This window comes from Pleurodeles waltl, chromosome 3_1 (assembly GCF_031143425.1).
Source record: "Pleurodeles waltl isolate 20211129_DDA chromosome 3_1, aPleWal1.hap1.20221129, whole genome shotgun sequence".
NCBI lineage: Eukaryota > Metazoa > Chordata > Amphibia > Caudata > Salamandridae > Pleurodeles > Pleurodeles waltl.
In genome coordinates, this window is record NC_090440.1 from 959,364,463 (window position 1) to 959,387,031 (window position 22,569).

At 43.4% G+C, this 22,569-nt stretch overlaps 1 protein-coding gene across 1 annotated transcript in view; it reads right to left on the reverse strand.

The window, feature by feature from the left end:
* The window catches only part of MANEAL (mannosidase endo-alpha like), a 165,772-nt gene that overhangs the window by 116,195 nt on the left and 27,008 nt on the right, over positions 1-22,569 (reverse strand). Inside the window, exon 2 of the mRNA XM_069223984.1 lies at positions 10,544-11,107. Within this exon, the coding sequence (XP_069080085.1) occupies positions 10,544-11,024 (481 nt within the window). The 5' untranslated portion in view covers positions 11,025-11,107. The remainder of the gene's footprint in view (positions 1-10,543; positions 11,108-22,569) is intronic.

The window sequence follows — 22,569 nt, forward strand, 5'->3', positions numbered from 1 at the left end:
TCGTTTTCCTGTTTTAATTTTCTTCTTCCTCGTTGCTGTCTTCCCTGTTCTTATTTCTTCCTGTTTACTTTCCTTCATTATTTTGTCCATCGGCTTAGTCCACCCAGGCTCTCGTACTTCCTGCTCCTCCCCCTGAGGGACGGCTCCTCCATAATAGCAGAGGAGCGTTGCCCCCCTTTGCTCAGAGTCAGGCAATGACAAATAAAGTGATAATAAAATTGTTTTATTATCATTTTATTTGTCACCGTCTGACTGAGCCATGCAAGACTAGGGCGGGGCTGGACCATGGAAGGGAGAAGGAGTGGTGGGCTCTGTAAAGTGTGCATGTGGGTTTGGCAGTCCAAACTGATATGCGCACTTACATTTCTCCAACCCAGCTGTATTGCATAGCTGGGTGGAGAAATGGCATAGGCTCCCTGTGCCTATTCGAGCATAAAACCAGCCCGCTAAGGCCAATCCCAGCGCTGCTCTCATGCTTAGTATATCATGAGAGCAGCGTCTATATTGGGAGCGTGTGCATGTGCTCCAGTGACTGCTGGAAGGTCATGGAGCACCAAGGCAGTTGGAACCAGAGCGGCAGCTACATTTTTTTTTTACCACCAAGCCCCCCTTACAGTACCACCCCCCCCAGATACCCCACTCCCAAACCCATGCCTCACCACCTTTGATTGGCAGCAGTCGCCACTACTCCCCCTATTATTTTCTCTTATCTTCAGTTCCAGGTGCACATAGAAACTATGTATTTACTTTGAATCAAAATACAAAGGATGACATCACTGACACTGAACACATGCCATGTAATTTTGCACTGTTGTCAGCAAATCGGATCTGTTGCAAAGCATTTTTATGGTGTCATTTGTACCAGCGACAAATACAAAACAAGCATTGGCAAAGCCAATAGGTCTTGCCTATGTGAGAGCTATTGCCTTTGTCAAAGGTTTTTGGCCATATTATACAACAACATGGCTGAAAGTTAACAAAAAAAGTGCTGTGATGTGGTCAAGGCTAGCCAAGTCATATTTCTTTTTTCGTTACTTTCAGCCATGCTTCTGTACAACAAGCACTCTTATGGAGACTGCAACTTAAACAAGCATTTACAATGCAACGGGTCTCGTGTTTGCTCATGTTAGAGCTGATCGCGTTGTAAACTCTTAACCCGACTTTTCACCTATCGGGCAAAAGTGCATTTATGTACATAACCCGAAAAAGTGAAATCAAGTATGTAAAGCGCTCGACTTCTGCCAAGCGAGATCGCGCTCGTAAATTAGAGAAAAAAAAGTCCACGAGCCCGATGGAAAACAGCGAGCCTTGCATGTTTTCTGTACTTGGTTGCTGCGCTCGAGGAGGGCTAGCCACCGGAAAAGGCATGACATATGCGTGCCTTCGACTAATGAAAGCAAGCAGATTTTATTAGGGAAGCCCACGAACCAATAAAAAACACTGACGTGAAGTTGACAGGGCTCCGAGCCCTTTTCTAAATACAAAAGAGTCTCCCTGCGATACGCATGCGCGAGCGCATGCAACGCAGTCTCGACCCTAAAAAATGTTAAAGCGATCTGAAAATTAGGATTTTTTAATGTGATGAAATTGACTCATTTGTCTCTTAAAAAATAATGTGACTGTGTGGCTAAAACATAAGACAAACTGGCATTTTCCTAGTACATCAGTTAAAAGTGTAAATATAACCCCGGTGCATAATGACACATCCAATCTTGTGCTCCCTTGGGGATGAGCGCCTTTCATGCACCAACTGGGCTGGCTCGAACTATTACAAAACGATGAAAAATATGTACAGAAAAAATGTAAAATATTGCTTGTAACAACAAAACGAGAGGGCTGGAAAACTGGGGTAAACAAGGTATATATGCTAGCTGGAGCTGTGGAACTCACAGCATCTGTACAATACTATATTTTCACTTAAATGTGTGTTTTAAGGTGACATGGGTCATCCATTATACTTACTCACCCCATTAACCTACGCCCCCTATGTCCCCCTCTAACCCCTTATAACCTACAAAGTGAATTCCGTTGCTAAGACTGTGGGGTGGGATGGTGATGGAGTATGATTAAGGTTGGGCCAACCGCAAAACATTTTTTTGTTTAATTCAAACAAGCAGTCTTGAGAAACAAAGACAAAAACAAAGACAGGTCACAACGAAAAATCGACTCACATTACTCTGGGGATTGCTCAAAATGCAAGTCTAAATAATTGGCGAAATTAATAATACTGTGCTTGGGGTGTATTGTTTATTTTTTGTGGTGAGAACAAAGGCAGGTTCGACTTGGCCACAGTTTCTTGCTGAAATGGATCAAACGTTACTAAAAACATGGGGTCATGTGTTCCCGTGTGGACCATTGCAAAGTTTGACTGGTCATCTGCCAGTTGCTTTATCTGTACTTGGTTGTTAATTTGATACTAACGAGGTACAATCTTTGGCCAGATAGTTTAAAGCCATTAAAGACGACTAGTTTCTGGAGCAACCACAAATGGCCAAAAACAAACACCAGAAAGACTTTATTACAAGAAAAAAGGGAATGCTCACAAGCAAAAATGTCATTTTTTCTGAGGTTCTGAAATTACTGCATGATATGGAATGCAAGAAACAAAAAAATGAAACAATCAACGGAGAGGCCTGGTCAGCCTTCCAATTGACCATTTAGGCAACATTAGGCACCCACAAATACATATAACAGCAGCTACGCTCACTAAACCACAGCTATATTTCATCTAACTGCTCAATTGTGCCCAAGGGAAGGGGTTGTGAGAGGGAGCGGAGTGTCTGAGTAAAGATGTGTTTTTCTGGTCAAGGGAATGAATGAGACACAGACCATGAAATGGTAGCTGAGCGTGGCTAGAGCAGCCATGTGGTGATGTGACGAATGGGGAATACATCATGGAGGGGATAGAAGCGGACAAACTGCCTGAATGTGGAAGCAAAGAAAGCAGCTGAGAGATACAGGTAAACTTTCTCTTTCCCATTCCAGGGAGCACTGCTCCCATTCTGCAGGTGGTCTTTCTGGGAAGAGATCAGAAAACAGAGGCACACAAAAGGGCTCAGGTCAGACCTGCGTCCACATCAAAGGCTTCAGCCCAAAAGGCTGGGACAACAACACACAGGAAAGACAAAGAGCAGGGAAAGGCAATAAGAGAAAAATAAACAGGATCAAGTGGATGGGGGAGAAGAAACAGACACAGGGGAGGGTGAAGGGAGGTGGGATTGTGGGATTGTGGGGTAAAGGGAAGAAGTATCGACAGGGGAAGGGGGTTGGGAGGGAAAATAAACAACATAACGTTTATATGGGAGTGGCTGAAAACACAGACACATGAACATATGGAGGCCTTGAACACAATCAAAATGTAGCTCCAAAAATGTAAGCATTGGAAGTACAAAGTCAATGCTCCAGGGAAGGAGAGATGATATGACACATGCCTGCTGTGCAAAATAGAGAGGAAGCAAATGTGACCTACACTGAACCTAACAAATGATAAGCCTATGGGTGGGCTGTAGCCCAATAACTGTAAACACCATGCCTCAAAGAGAAAGCGCATGCGCTGTTTATGCAGGACCCAAACATGACATTTCCATCAACTGACTAGCTCAGAAACAACATGCTGCGTAACCGATCAATGCAAATCATTAAGAACAGTACAGTATTGCTCAGCCACCAGCGCAAATGATCTATTAGTGGAGTTATTTACATGATCTGTCTCGAAGTATGGTATACTGTCCTACACTTATCCGACGCAGCAAGGTGCTGAAAAAGCAGAGATGGGTGAACAAGAGAAGTATAGAACTTCTCTTAATTACATGGTTTGGAACACAAATTATGTGATTTCTCTGTTGATTCACATTTTAGCATATTAAAATTCGAGGTGTGAAATTAATAAATTTCCATGATCCAAGTATGCAAACTTGATTTAAAACTGTCCTTTTCATTTTACTTATTGATGGCATCTGAGGTGTTGATATTTATGGTTTAACACTTTTCCAGGCTAACAGCATCAGCAGATGCATTTGCAACCGCTCACATGGCATAGACTGCCCTGTCAACCTCAAGTGAATCCAGGATCTGGTGACAATCTGAAACAAAGGGTTCTGGGCTGCCTCTTTATAGCTTGTATATTTTAGCTTGACTTTCACTTTAACAGGTTATGCAGTGAAAAGAAAATCATCCATTTCCAGGGACAGCTCCTCCATTATAGCAGAGGAGCGTCGCTGCCCTGCTCAGTCAGGCAGCGACAAATAAAATGATAATGAAATAATTGTATTATCATTTTATTTGTCACTGTCTGACAGTACGTCTAGGGTGGCATGGGGCCAAAGGGAGGAGGAGTAGTGGGCACTGTAAAGTGCGCATGTCAGTTTGGCCGTCCGTCATAGGACAGCCAAACGAACATGCACACTTACATTTCTCCAACCCAGATGTATTACACAGCTGGGTTGGAGAAATGGCACAGGCTCCCTGTGCCTGAGCAAGGGTCAAACCAGCCCACTCAGGCCAATCTCAGCACTGCTCTCATTCTTGTTATAGCATGAGAGCAGCATCAGGATTGGAAGCATGAGTGCCAGTGACTGCCAGGAACAGAGGAGCGATGGAGGTGGGCAGGATCCGTTAGCAGGCAAGTATTTTTTAAAATTATTTTTAGCCCCCCACCTCCGACAGTACTTCCTCCTCTTCCCCACCACCCTTGAATGACGGCAGTCACCACTGTCCAGTTCTCTTGACCCAATCCCACATCACTAATAACAGCTGGGATTACAGAATGTACCATTGTTTGGTGATCTCCGATTGAAAAATGAGACCTGTTGTGTTAGAATTGGCTAGAGGGTTCTCTTTAATCATTTTCATTAACAATATGCCACAGAATCCAACAAGAGTGTTGAATTCTTGTACTGAACACTTAACAGATCCACTATTGAAAAGCTGAGGTGGCCACGTGGTCTTATACTTTCACATTGCTTCTGCACAATAGAATTGATTTCAGGTCAAAATAAATGCTGATTTTGCATGAGCGTTTGAAGGTCGAATCCACTGTGATTAATCGGTAGCCCATATATTCTTATTTGTTTGGATGTTTGCTTTCACGTGTAACACTTACCCTGGTCTCTGCATAAACTGCATTAGAACGGGACTTTGTTGTTGTAAATTTCCATAGTGTGGTACACGCTGCCCTACAGTGCTTGAATAGATGACTGTTTCCAAAGGCCCTAATTTTTCCAGTAGTCTCTTCATGACGACCACCTTCACATCCTGGCCTCTGCCTTGAAACTGAAATATTGTTTCGCTCTTGGAACTACTTAAGTACACATGATTAAACAGGGGATAATAGAAGGCCCTACAAAAAAAAATCTGAAACAATAATGCTGAATTTCCTTCACTTTCGAAAGCATAGAAAAAGCCAGAAACCGCCACAATTTAGCACCAGAAACACCAAACAAAATCTCTGCTGCAAAATTACTGTGGAATACTGCCAGCTGCCCCTGAGGCCGCTTGTCATGGTTTCCTGTATTAAAGTTGTTTGCAAATCAGTTTCCACCTCAACTTGGTGTCTTAAATTAGCTGGGTTAGAGAAAGCACAGGCCTCCAGCGCTCTGGCGAGTGCTGATAGAGCCCGCTCCACAGCATCAGGCTTTAGTAGCGCTGTCTCCTGGTCCCCGCGCTGCACTGAAGCCACGACAGGGGAGGACGCCGTGAAGAGAGGGAGACCTGTCGCAGTCAGGTAAGTGCCTTTTCTTTTTTTTAGAAAAAAAATATTATTGTATCCCCGTGCCGTAAATAGAAACCAGCTGCTACTGGGGCAGAATCCTTCACTTTAGAAGATTTAGTACTTATATGGAGATGGAATATGAGTAACAACTGTAGTCACTTGAGAAGCACATAATATAGTTACAAATATTATTGGAAGTGTAGGACGTTTGCCCTCCAAGAAAACAACTCTGTGGGATTAAGGTGGGGAAAAGTAAGGGTACATGAGGTTCTTTGAGGTCCCATGGGTTTATGGAAACTAATATGCTTATCCTAGTGAATTCACGGGGGCAGGACTTTCCTGCAGAGATATGTGAACAGTTTACACGGCCTCCTTATTGTACTGAGTGTGGGACTAGGCACTTGGACATTGAGGGGATAATAGACCCTCCTACATTAAGGAACCTTTGGAGCACCCTGTAAAATCCTCCTTCGTGGAGATCAATTCTTTTAAAACAACTGAGGGGTGTTTTAAACAATGTAACTCCACTACAAAGGGGTGGCATGAGTGGGGCACAGCCTGTAAAAGCGAATACGCTGGCAGTTGCAAACTCCATCATTGCCATGAAGCACTACATGCTCCACTACACCTGTTATGACTAAAGAGGGCTGTGAACTCGTGTGCAACACCAAAGTAAGCCTGGTGCCCGCAATCTATACAAAAAGAGCCCCGGATGCTTGCCAGTGCATGCCAAGCCCATCAAGTTACATTTCTTTGAATTTTGGTAGTCTGTTCAGGACACAGCAAGTTTTCAAAAGGCAAGGGGGATGGCTCGTTGAACAGAACTTTCGCCGCTGACAAATGTAGTGGCCTTTCCTTCCGAGGATGGTAACATGAGTATCATAATTTGGGTAATAGTAAGCTTTGTTATTTACAATGCATTGAAATGCACTTAGTGGGGGATGTATGACGATATAGATACGTATTGCTGCTATAAAAATGAGTTGTCCTTTTTCATTCTTTTGCCGGAATGACATTATTATTAGCATTTATACAAATATCCGCCTTCTTATATCGCCTCTTTTCTGCGTCCCATTTGTTTGATTGTGTCATTCACACCTCATTAAATTTTTAGTATATATAACTGAAAACCAAACAGTATATTCTCTCGAGTGACATAATATTTTTTGATGCTGAAGGTCAGGGAGTTCATTTTTAAAGCATTTGTGCTACAAACCTATTTTACTGTTGAAAACAGCAGACTGAGCGAAACCGTGCATGCAAGAGCTTGGGGTATTTCTGCGGAATAATCGACCGACCTGTCCAATGGGCAGCCCTTGACCGTCCTACGCACTCGCAGAGCAGGCCACTGATTGGCACACAGCCCTGACAGAGGCTTTGACATACCCACTCCTGCTGTTAAGGGCGGCAGATGCAACGTCTGAAACACAGCATGTTCCGTCTTGCAACGAGAGGAGTGCGGGTGGAGAGGAGAGTGTAAATAATTCAGCAGAACTTCAAATATAAATTGCAGTGAAGGTTGGAGGAAGGCGTCTCTGGGGAAATAAAAAATAGGATCTAAATTTCCATTAAAGACCATTTTCGAAATGATATGATTACCCAGACAGTTCCTGTTGGAATGAAATTAGCTCTTGCGGATTGAAAGTTGCTTTTGACAGAGCTAAAGCGAGTTGAGATGAAGATTGAGTGCTCTTTAGCATACTTAAGGATACAAGGCCCTTTGCGCTGAAAAGGTAAAATATTTAGGAGGCCCCAGGGTTTCGCATGCCTTCATGCACCTGCCGTCTGTGCAGTCCTTGTGGGCCAGTCATTCTTCCATGACACAGAAGGCCCTCATAATTCACAGGCTGTGCTGTGATATACTAGAGGTTTGAGGACTGCATTGCCAAAGCCATCTGCTACTTTGAGCTCATGACAATGGACAGTAACTTGGTTGTTGGCGTTGAATGTTGTTGGTGATGAATGACCTACACTGGCTGTCTTCTGTTGGTTGGTGGGGATGACGGACTGGACTCATAACATGTGGATGGACCAGGTCAACAGGTAGCATACACCTGTCCCATCAGTCTTTATATTTCCTTACCAATGTGAAAAATGCACATCATCCCAGGTCACCAGATTCTAACCGCTGGCCTCCACCATGTCTAAAGGAAGCAAATATTCAAAATACACGCCACCAGAATGAACATCCTGAAGAATAGGAGACTGGCAATAAGAGGAAGTTGGTACGTGAAGGTGCGGACAGACCTGGAATAACCGCAAACTGTGGAGCATGCACCATGTGACTCAGGGACCCACAAGTTGGCTCCCCCGCCGCCTTATTATGACTTCCCTGCTGGGTTGGCCGGCACTGAAATTGTGGCAGCACTGGCCTCGGCTCTCCCTGAAAGACGAGGCCAATGCCACTGCACTGTCGGTGCTGTCAGCACACTCAGAATGCCATGGTAGACAGTGCGCATGCCGAGTGTGCTGATAGAGAGGTCCCTGTCCCGCTCATGAGATGGTCATGGCCTGTGCAGGGGTTCCCCTGTGGCCCCGGTCCTGACTTTCCGCCAGCCTTTCCATGGTGGTGCTTTTGCACTTTCCTTTATATCCGAGTAATGCTGTTTGGATTTGCAAACAAACGGATCAGATTCTGGTACATAACGCAATGTCGGTGGGCATCAATGTCAGACTGGAATGGCAGACTTCTCACACCTGACATGGAACAGGTTGGGAACTCTTTTTTGATTGTGAACAAAGTAGATGTCGACCTGGGCTTAGGACGTTTTACCATCTAGCTGAGGTAGGCTGGGTTCCCATCACTGCTTCCTCCTACTGATCTATATCTATGTGGAGAAAGTCTGATCCCAGTGCCAGCAGCCTTGTTCTTTAACTGGAACTAAAAAAAGTCATAACAAAACTACAAAAAATAAAATGTTAGAAAACTATGTTGGGCCAAGTTTTCACAATCAATCTACAACCAAAGTAGGACTTCTCTGAATGGGTGCAGATTTTCTACTTGTGGGAATTTGTGAACATTCCCAAAAGTGCAGCTGGAAAGCTGCGCCACTCCCTGTGTGTGGTAAGGATGCAGGCTTTTGAATGGCTCACTTCTATGTGGTGACAGCTGGAAGTAGGAGTGGGGACAGTTGGTCTGTTTGTCTGGATATATATGGTGGGATTGTGGGAAGGGGTACAAATAGCTTTATTGTCCCCATGTTGTTAGCCTTTAGCAAACGTTAATTATTGTCCTTCTCCTCAATATGCACCTTTGCCTTAGTCCCATAATTGAACGGTGTAGGGTGGGAAATTACCAGTGGTTTATGTCCCCCGCACAGGGTATTAACCACTGTTACTGTCATACACAGAGAGAAGTAGCAATTTATTAGGTTTCTCCCTTTCCACCCTTTATTTCCCTGATAGTGGTTATACAGATTTGAGCTGTCTAAATCTCTCTTGCAGGTAGCCCAAGTTCAAGTAGTGGGACTCCTACAAATACCAGCCTACATCTTATGCATCTGAAACCCCTAATACGTGGATGATTTAGCTCTGGGGGGGATAATTGGCTAATGATAGCAGCCCTCACAGGCCAATGTCGGGCAATCCTGATAACGAACAACTAAATGCTTGAGCCTTACTGTGACGATTATTGTGAATCAGCCATGGCCAGTGGCGTAACGAAACTTGAGGGGGGCTCCCAGCAGAGAACATGGCGGGCCCCTCTCTGGAAACACTCAGGAGCTCTCTGGCCAGTGTGCTGTGCTGAGGGGGCTCACTGGGGCTCAGGGCCCTCCCCCACCATGCCAGGGTTGCGGAGGTTCCGGGGGCCTTTGTTACGCCACTGGCCATGGCATTCAGTAGAAAATAAAAGACCTAACCTTGACAGATTTCAAAACAATTTATTTGTTTCAGCGTGGGCCCTCTGGCACTTAATTAACTAAAGGTAAAATGCCAACAGCCTATTCTACAATAAGGGAGACAAGCCTTACGCTGGAGATACACCACCCTCATGCCTTCTGGGCGAGGTAAGAAGAAAAAGGACACCACTCTCTTCAGAATGATCAAGGCACGTCTCATTTGAGTCACTGGAATCCCAAAAGCAGTCCAGGCACCCATGCGGCCTGTGGGAGGCACTCAGCCATCCTGTATTCCAGTCTTGAGTAGGCACAGCTTGGATGCTGAAATGAAGATCAAGGCTCTAGCAGGCTGGCAGGGCCAGACAATGCAAGAGAAAGGCTCCACCTGGGGCAATTTAGGGCTCCAGAACAGGGAATAGGCGTTTGCTTTTGGGAGAAAACATAGATGACACAGGCACACCCCGAATGAGGCACTTGTGGATGTCACGGACAATAACACAACAAATCATCTCAGACACTCACTGACTCATCAGTCATTTTGGTTGCAGAAAGGCCAGTCAATCGCCATTTAAAACCAGTCAATCGGCAGAGATCATCACTTTCCATCACATATTTACGCATTGCCTGACAGAGAGCCTATATTGACATGCAGCAGCACCAGGTGGAACCCAAGAGTTTGCTGCTGAGTTCTTGTTTTCACAAAAAAACACCATTTGGCAAGAACACCGGGCTACAAAGTACAAAGAAAATTATAAAAAATCCTAAAAGTGGATCGCAGTATACTTAAATCTCATAATTGTACACACAAAAAATTGCATGATTTCAATGTCTATTGTTATGACCAGTTTAAAATTACCTATGTCTTGCAGTGTTTCTTACAAAATAACTATCATGTTGATGACCTTGATTTTGGGATCACCTGGAGATACAGTTAGTGGTACCAGTATGGAATAAATTGAATTTATAAACTGAATTGCAAAACAGAATATCTTACCGATTGCAGCTTCTTTCAGCTGTTTCATGTGTTCTTCCAGCACATTCGGGTCTCTTGAGCTGTAGGGGCCTAGTTCAGGGTAGAAGCTGGAGCCAATATCCTCTGGAGGGCTATGCCTTCCCTTTGGGTAACTGGCAGATATCTTGGGATCCCAATGTGGCACCATGACGTGGTCCCAGTGCACAAATTTTCCATCAAATTTGGGGTTGCCATACCACATGTAGTAAAATATATGGATATCTTGGTAGACAACAGACTCAGTGTGGCCATCCGTGCTTGTGACTCCATGTGATGGGGGCACAGCCTTGTGGGACACAGACCTCCGGTCCACATGTTCCATGAAGGGCACCAGCTCTAGGCCTGGTGCCAGGTCTGAAAAACCATCACTTGGTTTCAGGGTCCGTAGCCCCATCATGGTTCCAAAGATGAAAAGGGTGAAAAGGAAGAGAGCTATGCCTGCTTTTTTCCGTAGCCTTGCCATGTCTTATCAGCTGATGTCTGGTCCGCCTCCTCTGGTTCTTAAGCAAGTGATTCCTGCAGGTGAACTGTCTCTATGAAGATTCCCTGTAATGGTGGAGAGATGCAAAAGCGTCAGCAGTGAGAAGCCAACAATCACAACGGTAACACAACTATATGAAGCCTGCGATAAGAGTTGGTGGAGCTCCACATTAAAGCTGGAGACTAAGGCCCATATTTATACTTTTTGACGCTAAACTGCGCTAACGCATGTATATGCATGTGGGAATGGAGTATAAATACGGGCCTTTGTATGTTAGCAGAAAATACGTGCAATGTGATGCATGCTCTTTTGTGTACAGCCATGCTCAAATGATGCACCCAGTCTGATGTACAAGGTTGTATTTTCTGAATTACATTATTATTTGTTTTACTTATATGTAGTCATGCAAATAGTTATATTATCAGAAATCTATTATTACTTCTTTCTTATAAATATGTACAGCTCCTCAAATGAAGGCTTCTGTGAAATGTTAATTACACGAGTTAAATTTACAAATTCTCTGTCCTGTGAAATTCGTAACATTAATTGAACTTTCAAATCATGCAATTTTGCTTAATTTTGCCCACATAAGATTTGTCATGCAGAAAATATCTTGCAGGGTGATATTTTCTGCTCAAGCTTGTTGCTTCTGATATCTCTTCACCATACACCTCGTGTCAAAAAGTCATGCGAAATAATGACAAAACACATTTCACTCTGTAAGTTTGAATTCACAGTATTTTCATGGAACTTTGCTAAAAGTTTCTGAAATTTTGCACCGCGTTACTTGAATCCCTCTAAATAAGTGAACCTTTTATTAGTAGATGTTTGTAAATTCTCTGAGTTTCTTAGGTAGCCCCTTGATTTAACTATTCCTGAATACTGCTCTCAAAAAGTGTGTCAACCTTCCACTTCTACAAGTTTTGGTAACGGGGTGATTTGATTGCTACTGTTCTAATCATTATCAATTAAGAAAGCAAAAAAAAAAAAACTTACAGTTCAGACTGCTCATTAGAATCGACGTATATGATTTTATCACACTATCTTTTTTAATTTCCATTTTTTCTATACTACGAACTTGACCCAAGTGCATTACATGAGCACCAGATAACAGACCAAAAGGCCAGCGTTTAATTTTTTGATAAATATATATTTTTGGGGCGGGGGAGATTAAGGCGCTCAATTTGAGATTGGCAGTAAAAACTGCCTACTGCGGGATTATGACCACAGCTGGATTTCCGCTACAAGAATGGCAAAAATCCGACTGTGGCCATGCCGGAGGATGGCAGTGCTGCTGCCACCAGCAGCGCCATGCCAGTAGTCGGCCGCCAGCCGTATTATGACCCATAATACGGCTTGGCGGTGTTCTGCTGGTGGGCGCTGCTGGTGGCAGCAGCGCCCCATCCCGCCTACTGCGGAGGACCCCCTGAACACAGGTAAATCGGGTCTCCAACAGGGGAAGGGGGTGTGGGGTGTTGTGTGTGTGTGTGTGTGGGGGTGTGTGTGAATGTTTGTGTGTGCGTGGATGCGGGTGTGTGTTGCGTGTTGAATGCATGTGTGCATGTATGGAGGTGTGAGTACGTGGATGTTGTGTTGTGTGAATGTGTGTCTGCGTGTTTGTATGAAAATGTGTGTGGATGTGTGTGTGAATGAATGTATGCAGGCGTGGATGCATGTGGGAATGGACGTGTGTATGCATGTGTGTGTGTGAAGGGGGTGTGAATGTAGGGGGCTGGAGGGGGCTTTGGAGAGGTAGGGGGGCAGGGGGTCTAACTGGAGAGGGAGGGGGAGAGACCCCTATCAGTGACAGGGAAGGAATTCCCTGTCACTGATAGTGCCTACCGCCATGGTTTTCGTGGCATTGAGGAAGCCACGAAAACCATGGCGGTAGACGGGGTCATAATCCAGCGGGCGGTACAGTGGATATCTCCAGCCCGGTGGCTGTTACCGCCTTGGTGGTCGGTGTGGACCCGCCAATGTCATGATACGACGGTAAATACCGCCAGCCTGTTGGCAGTACTTACCGCCATATTAACGCCGACCGCCGGGGTCGTAATGACCCCCTAAGTGATTTGACCAGAATTACAGGATGTTGAGCCACCACTTGGACGCTCACCTGACTCTCCAGTTTCATAGACAGCAGCTTCTAAAAACATACATTAGTTTTCATGTTAATAATCGTATTTTTGGTAGTCTTCGTGTCCCTGTTTTCTTACCATGTGTTAATCCTAAACTGTAATGATGTGTTACACTGATACATCCCTCGGAGGTAAAAGTTATACACATTTTTATTCAGGCAATCCCTGCTGCCGTGAAAGTATTTCCAGATATTATTTTGTGTCCCTCGTTTAAATGTTCGGGGCTACAGCAAAATGCATTGCTGCACCCCTCTTAGCCAGGAAATGGCACCACAAATTTGCAATGTACCCAGGTCAATTTTAGCAGTTTTTATGCAAAGAATATATTCTGAAAAAATGCTTTCCACTGGGTCTTTTGGATGCAATGCTCATCTACAAAATGCGTTTGAGGTGAATTCCTGTTGCTTTCAGGTGTATCTTGCAAATAGTTGGTTTGTAATGATTCCTCTGGGTTTGGTATGTATATGAAATGGTATGTTATTTCTTCAGTAAACCGTCCCTTGTTGAAGCGTGCGGGTCCAACAGAAACTATTTTGCAACTAATCAACTTAGTAACTGAGTTTCTACTAGGAAATAAATGGCACGGACAAAACCAGTATTACCTAACAAACATGGTTGGTGAAAAATAATGTTCAGCATCTAAAAACACACGACTTACCCCAACAAAGGACAGTTTGTGGTTTGCTGCAGGATGGCCAGTTGCCCTTCACTTCTTCCCTTCTGTGGTAGTAAGAAGTGAACAAGTGTAATTTTGTGGAGTTTGTTTTCGGATGTTTCACGTACTGCATACATAGGACTAAATTTGATCTTTCAAAAGCACAAAATAATTGCTTTAAAAGCTCCCTATAGACACCTGGTAGTCCTCAAACTTGTAAGAGTCCATGCACCAAGCGCAAGTCTCTCTGGTGGAATCACCACAATTAACTGCAGTAAGCAGCACACATCTAGGCCAGTGGTCTCCAAAAGTTTTAATGCCGCACCCCCCCAGTTGAAAAATAAAAATCATTGGGTCCCCCCTCAGAATTTTTCACAATTATTTTAGAAAGATGGCAATGTTTGAATATGTCTAGACCTATTTAAACATTGCAGTTAAGCACTGACCTTTTTAAAAATGCAATAACATGCTTCTGAATAAAACAAAGGCCTGTTATCTGTATAATGCTTTTTTGTTGACAGTGTCTGCCCCCTCCCCCCCGCCACCCAGTTTGAAAACCTCTGATCTAGGCGGTGCTTACTCTAAGGAACCGACACTTTAAACAGTTTGCTACATGGTGTCACTGCTGTCTCATTTAGAGACAAGCGTAACAACAGTTGTTTATTAATTCAATATACATTAAAATGACTAATACCTGCAGCCATAGTCATTCTTATAGCTTTGGAGGCCTGCAATATTCAGAACTATCACAGTCACAGGAGTATTGATTAGTAGTTGTGTCGTTATTGGCATTGGCAGCGGTGACAGCAGCAATGGGCGAAGCAAGCGGAAGTGGCCTCCTGAAAAGGGCCCTGACACTTGTATTTTTACAAATAAAGCACTGTGCCAAGGAATCTCCATCGAGCAACATTCGGAAAACCTGCTGCGCAAAGTTCAATTGGTAAAAGCTCTGAGGCATGTTCCTTAGAGTAGAGTGCTCCAGGTGCCAGTGTTTAAAACACAGAGACCAATTGCTCTTCTCGATCATTGTGAGTGCACATGGAGGCCATGAAATACATCAACAGAGTACTGCTGGATGCAGTACTTAGTTTGTATTCTTACTGGAGTTTTGCTGTCCTTGAATGCCAACATTTTAGCTGTCATTCTGAAAGGGCTGCCAATTATTGCAAAACTTATCACACCCTATAATATCCGAAACTGCTGGTTTGGAAGCTGTAAAATTGCTATACGTACCTCCCAAGTATGTGTTTTTCTCTGATGAAAGGGGATAATGCGGATTGCAGTGCATATCGCACTATCATCAGCAAGGCCTGCTATTTATGGGGCGTTTTCCCCCAAATACATTGAGGTAGGGTTGACTCGCTGGAATTTATCAGTGGGATACCATTTTTATTGCAAAATTCCGAGGTGTCCAGTAACAGGAGTTACCACACTTATGGGAAATAATGAAGGCCATAGTCTGATCTTTCCTCTACCACTAACACACTGCTACCCCTACCAACCCAACTGAAAACTAATTGACTAATACCCCAGCTAAAAGCTAAATCGAAGTCACCCTGCCCCTCCAGCTGCACTTCTATCTAGTAACTCTCTAGTTTCATTTGTATAACAAAGAACAAAGAACAAAGCACGGAGAAGAAGCCAGAAAAGCGACATGTTTGGCACCACATAAGGCAAATGAAATAAGTTAATACTAGGAAGAAATGCACTTTTGAAAGTGAGGATTTGGCAAATACATTTAAGTGCTTTGAGATCTGATATGGTTGAGGGGTTGCAGATCTACACAGTGGGGTAGCTTTCACTGCAGTCTAGTTAAATTGTTTTTTTTTTGTGAGGTTTCATTTTTTTAAATTTATGTTGTGTGTAGTGCCACGTGTGTTACCATTTTGGCTCCACAAAGCAAACGAAAAGGGGTGTTCTAGACAGACTGAGTCTGGAAAGGTTTTCATTCATTGAACCTTTCCCCCAGAGAACTGTATTCAGAGGGTGACCTAGGTGATATCTGATACTTGAGAGACACGGAACACACATAGAAGTCAAGTGGATCAGCACTCGGGAAGGAATAGTTGTTAGTAGACCTGGAATCAAGCTGTGTATGATGATGGAACAGTGATCTCATTAATTTCCCTCTGTTATGTCAATTCAAGCATAGGTCAGGCATTTTGGATAGATTGATTACTGGCACTCATGCAGAGAATAATGATCCCACTCGTGTCTTGGCACATGCACACATATCATAGAGGAATTTTTGATATTATGGGGGGTGCGGGCCATTGCACATAGGCACTCATAAACATATCTGTCATGGAAGGACTCCAGAAATTAGGAGAGTTGCACGGATTGGTCTACTGGTCTTATGGTGTGGTTGGTCAATGCACACATCTCTTACTGGGTTCTTGTCAGTAGCCATACGTGCAACCGTCATTGCAGAGGATGGTCACTGAGGTGCACACTCAGAGATCCTTAATGGAATTATCTTGGCTCTTACGTTGTGACTCATGCACAGATCTGGTGTCGAGCTTTTGTTATTGAGGCCATGCACAGAATTGTTCTCATGAACCTCTGGTCAATCATCCTTCTCAGATCCATAAAATGAGCACCATCAAATTGTGTACCAGCTTCTATTTACAATACTATACAACTTGATAATGTATTATTCCACACTGTGTAAAAAGGGCATTGTGCACCATATTGACCTCCCATTTTGACTCGTTCGTACATTGGTTGGTTGTAGGAATCGCTCACTAGAATCCAACATTGACCATGGGGTGGGGAGAAAAAGAGAGGGAGTTTGAGACTAAGGCCTACGGCTCCCTTAGAGGAAGAGAAATATCAATACAGTAGAATAGGCATATGGTCATCGTTTCTCATCCAAATTCTCTATGGCCATTTCACAAAACTCCAGGCTGAAAAGTCAGAACTTTACAGAAACATCAGATTTTATGGAATTCGTACAAAACTCCAGAAATATTGTGAATCAGTGTCAGTCACAGGCTTGCAAAGGCATATAACTATTGGTATATCTGGTAATGTACAGCAGTATACATGACTTCAAAGTGCAGTTGCAATAAACTTTATATATTTCCTTATGGAAGGACCTATTTTCCACACACTCCCAACAATTTTGGGAGTGTTTCCTCCCCATTTCCATCCTGAAAACGAATCTGCTCCTGCACTCAACAGAATGTAACCACCAACTACTGTCAACGTGAAAAACTACTTGCAACAGGTTTGTAAATGGACATTAACGTATAGGTGTGTGAATCTTCACTAACGTTTACAGATTGACCTCCAAGGTAGACTTAAAGCAAATTACTTTTTACAAAAATCACACCATTCCCGATTCTGTGAATCAGAAATGGGATTTACCCCTATGAATGCTGTTTTGCTCACAAAGTTTAACATAGCTGCACAAATATCTATATGAATTCGGTTCTATGATTCTTTGTCTTTCGGTTTAAATATGAATCTCCACACCCTCTATTGATGTGATATTTTGGAATAAACCATTTTTAGAAGGGTGAATTCTTGGGCACAATAAACTTTTCAGTTAGACTCCAATGTTATGATTTGGCACACTGGGTATGTATTCCGCCTTCTCATCACATTACAAATGACCTTTTCAATATTATTTAGCTATTTCCAACATTTTTTCTATTTAATGGTGATCGCGTTTTTTGGATCCACTGGCTACCTTGCAGTTTGTGTTTGTCAAACTACACCTGTTGTACTATAAGACAACATGTAAGGCGAGCATTAGATACACTGACACACAGGACATCAAACCACTGCTTAATTTATAAAAAAAAACACGAAATGCAGGAGCCAGCGTTTTTAGAAGCCTGTCGCCCACACTGTCAAATGTCTGGGTTGCTGAATACTACATGTAAATGGTTCTTGTACCATACTCACTCACTTCATTTTACGCCCCAGAAAGGGGGTCAGCTATGAAAAAATACGTGGTCCCAGCAAGTTTCTCCTAACTTTCAGTTTTAAACTCCATCTCTGCTCAGCCATGACCCTCACCAGACTCGTTGCCATACACGAGCTTGACTTCCACGTATACCAAACAAACCTCTGAAGTTTGCCACCTGAACTCATTTCAACACACTCACATCCAATTTTGTGATCACAAACTGATAGACACCAGAAAACCTGCCCTCTATTAACTTCTCTCCCTTGAAATTCCTTGGATTTGTCCTTCCTTACATGTTGAAGTTCATCTACTCACTGTTTCTCAACCACCTACCTTCCCAGAGCTCCCGACACCACACCAACCCAACAAACCCTTTATGCCAAGCTCCCATTCTCATAAGGGGTATGTGAATTTCGGGTAATTTGTTTTTGCATAGTTACGCAATATTAAGCATAATTATGTAAACTGCAAATGTGTTGTTTAGAGCAGTAATTTAGCACGAAATGTGTCCTTGCATCAATTTTTGATGTGAGGATGCGTTTTGCCTTAAAAATAGCACAAAAAACACAATTGCCACCAACAACAGCTGCTTGTGTTCTGGTTGCTTGTTTTGTTCCCAGGCTCCTGCACCATATTTTTACAACAAAAAGCAAAGTAATTAGGCAACTAGCTTTATGACATAAGATCAGGAATTTTGCATGACGAGCATTGCATGAATTTTCTAAAATTATGTGAATTATGCCAGTGTGATTAAAATTTAGCCTAAACCTAATTCACATCCCTTGCTCACCTACGAACTTTGACACTTCACCTGCAACTACTGTCCTCGAAAGTTTTCAAACTAGATTTCCGAGCCCAAGTCCTACATCTTGAGCCCACTTCCAGCTTGCCTACCTCTCATCATGTACGTACCTTCCAAACCTTATTGTAGGATCAAATAAACATAGGGATGTTATCCAACCCTCCATCACCCGCCCATCCGCAGCACCTTGAGACCCTCATGGGTGATTTGAAATGCTTTACGAATGACTAATTGATGACTCCCACCAATCTCGGGTAATAGATGTATCTTTTGTATATTTCCTATACAACATACGTCGCACCTCCTCTTCAAAGCAGAGGGCTCTAAATATATTTTAAAAAGTTGACCCCAGTTTTGAATGTGGGAATTTCTCTATGTAGCATGTGATAAATCACATAACATTTAGATGCTGTCCGCTGTATCAATATACCACTACTTTGTAAAGTACAAGTATATTCACTATTCTTAATTCCAGCTACACTTATCCCCCAAGGTAATTAAAGGCGAAATTAAGAATAGCAGTTCTATACTTGCCTTATGATGGTATTGTAGTAGCCAATGTATTGAATGCAATAATATTGTAGGTTGATATTAATTCCCTTGATGTAGTGTCATACAACTGGTGTAAGTGCTTTATGAATAAATACACATCTGGAATAGAAACATAGGGCCTCATTTACAAGAATCGGGTGCATCGGCTCCGATGCGTCAGATTTCTTGTGCTGCCCTACAACCCCATAACGATGCCATGGATACATTGTATTAACAACACAGAGCGCCATGGCCCAGGTTTTCACAGATGCGTTAAACATTCTGATGCATCTGTGGTTCTAAACTCCTGCATTGCTAGACTAGCGTAAAAAAAATGATGCTACTCCAGCAATGCGAGGAGGCCCCCATAGACAAAGGTTCTGCATCATTTTTACCACCTGATCTGAGCAGGTGGTAAAATTTCAATGCAGTGAAGGCACAGAATGACGCAGTGAAATGTTGTAAATTTCACTGCATCACTTCTACATGGCTTTTTTGCAAGGGAATGCCTACCTTGCATATCATTGCCGGTAGCTATCACCCAGGGGTGAAAAATTACTCTGGGGCGGCACAAGGGCTTTGTAAATGAGGCTCATAGTCACATGCAGTCTCATCACTTTGAAATCTAGAGTTGTGGTAGCAAGTTTTACTCAGCTGTTACAGTGGTCTTTGTCCCAAAACCTCTATGTAGAATCAAAGGTCCCCTGCTACTCTCTAAGGTTATGTAGTGGTCCACTGCCCTCTCTGAACATAACACTGAGAAGGATATGTGATTCACAAGCTGTTACTCTTTTCTTTGGTAATACCGAGAATTATAATAGGTTTTGGAATGACATGAAACTATTTAACACTGAATCCACCTAATTTATGATTTTAATCAGCCCCCTCCTAACATCAGAGGAGAGAGGGACACTTTACAAGCCTGATACAAATGGCATTGCATAACAAACATAGGGGTATTAGAGCATGTAGGCCCAGAGTTATGCAAAAAGTTTAGCGCTGGCTTACGTCATTTAGCAACGCCAGCCAGGCACCTAATTTATTGAATGGTGCAAGCCAGCGCTAAACGTGGGCTAGCGTCTTCAAGAAAGAAACTAGCCGGGTGGGGGTGGTGGTAGAGAAGGAGGGCGTTGTGCGTTAGAAAATGACGCTAGCCTGGTTAGAGGAAAAAAAATGCCTCTAACCAGACTAGCGCCATTTCCTGGTGCACAACCACCAAAAACATGACTCCTGTCTTAGGAAAGACAGGAGTCATGCACACCACCCCAATGGCTAGAGCAGGGGACAAGTGTCCCCTGGGCATGGCCACTGCACCCTGTGCCATGCAGGGGCCCCAAGTTAGGGCACCCGATGGCACTCTAAAAAAAAAAAATACTTACCCTACTTACTTGGGATGGGGTCACCCATCCTCTGGTGTCTCTTTGGTGTGGGTGGGGGTGTTTCTGGAGCTTGGGGAGGGAACCTGTGGACCCATTCCATTGTGTTTAACCATGGAAATGGGTCCCAGGTCCCCTAACGCTTGGTCTGACCCAGGCGTTACATAATGGTGCAAAGCAGGCTTTGCACCATTATTTAGCCCCTCCTCCCACCTGTGCATCATTTTAGCACAGGGGATAGATATGGGGATAGCACCATTTTTTAGGTGGGAGCCAACCTTGCATCTCATTGACACATGGTAGGTTCATGCATCAAAAAATGGTGCTAACTCTAATTTTTTTACCCTAGACATGTTTAGCGTCCAAATATAAATATGGAGTTAAGTGTGCGCTGAATTTGTGTAAAAAAAATCACGTAAATTCAGCGCAAACAGAGTATAAATATTCCCCATAGTTTCTGAGCTGAGAAGTCAGGAGAAAAGCAACAGGTATGCTTTTTGATCTTCATGCAAGGCTGGAACCAGAATGTTTGTAGGTGGCTTCTGAAAAAAAAAACGCTAAGAGCCTACCGCCGTTATATTTAATATGCAGAATAGCACTTCTAAGAACACCACTCCAAGAACATATTATATCTATTTTTAATTACACATATGAGCATGTCCCCATGACTTGTTTGTGCTATATTTAAAAAAAACATGGTTCTTTCATTTATAAACCACATAATTTTTACCTTCATGAGACAAGAAAGAGAGGCATTGTGATAACAGAAAGCAGTAGAAAAATATGTCCTGCTCTTTACATTATCTTGAGTGACATCTCTAAATTAAAAGTCAGACAGATGATGGGTGGAATGCTGAATAAAGCAAACATTCACCACCAGTCACAGATCTGGGTTTAATCCATCATTTTTCTGCCCACTATGCAACCCCAGTTTGGACTCAGCCGTATGAAAATTGGTCTTGACCCGGCTCCCCAGGGAAACAGTAAAGCCCAACCTGCCAGGCAAGGTCCTCCCTGGACCAGAAACAAGCATTCTGGGGCCTGTTTCGGGGTATCACCTCTCATCAGCCAGGCTTGCTTGAATTCAGGGAAACAGTGTGCACAGGACCAATGTTTGGACATACCCTTCCCACTTAGGGTGACAAAAGTAAAAAGAACAGATGATGGATGGAATACTGAACAATGCAAACATTCACCCCCAGTCACAGAACTGGGTTGAATCCATTGTTTTTTTGTCCACCTTGTCACCCCAGTCTATACCCAGCCATATGCAAATCAGTCTTGACTCTGCTTCCCATGGGAACAGTCCAGCCTGAACTGCCAAGCCAGGTCCTCCCTGGACTGGGAACAAGCATCATGGGACTGGTTTTGGGGTATCACCCTCATCAGTCAGGCTTGCTTCAATTTATTAGCACAGTGAGCACAGAACCCACGTCTGAGCAAACCCTTCTGACTCAGGATGACAAAATAAAAAACAAAAAAAGATTATAGACAGAATGCTGAACAATGCAAACATTCACCCCATCACAGATTTGGGCTTAATCCATCTTTTTTTGCCCACCACGCCACCCCAGTTTGGACCCAGTCATATGCAAATCAGTCATCACCCTGCTCCCCATGGGAACAGTCCAGCCCAAACTGCCAGGCCAGGCTCCCACTGAACCAAAAACAAGCATCTTGGGGCCAGTTTAGGGGTATCACCAGTCATCAGCCAGGTTAGCTTGAATGCAGTTGCACAGTGAGCATAGGAGTCATGTCTGGGCATACCCTTCCCACTCAGGGCGACAAAAGAAAAAAGAACAGATGATGGGCGGAATGCCGAACAATGAAAACATTCACCCCAGTCACAAATTTGGGTTTAATCCATCTTTTTTTTTGTCCACCATGCCATCCCAGTTTGAACACACCATATGCAAATCAGTCTTGAACCTGCTCCCCGTGGAAACAGTCCATCCTGAACTGCTAGGACAGGTTTTTCCTGGACTCAAAACAAGCATTCTGTTTTAGGGGTATTGCCCTCATCAGGCGAGCTAGCTTGAATATGTTTGCACACTGAGAATGGCAGAAGAGCAGATGATGGACTGAATGCTGAACAACTGAGATATTCAC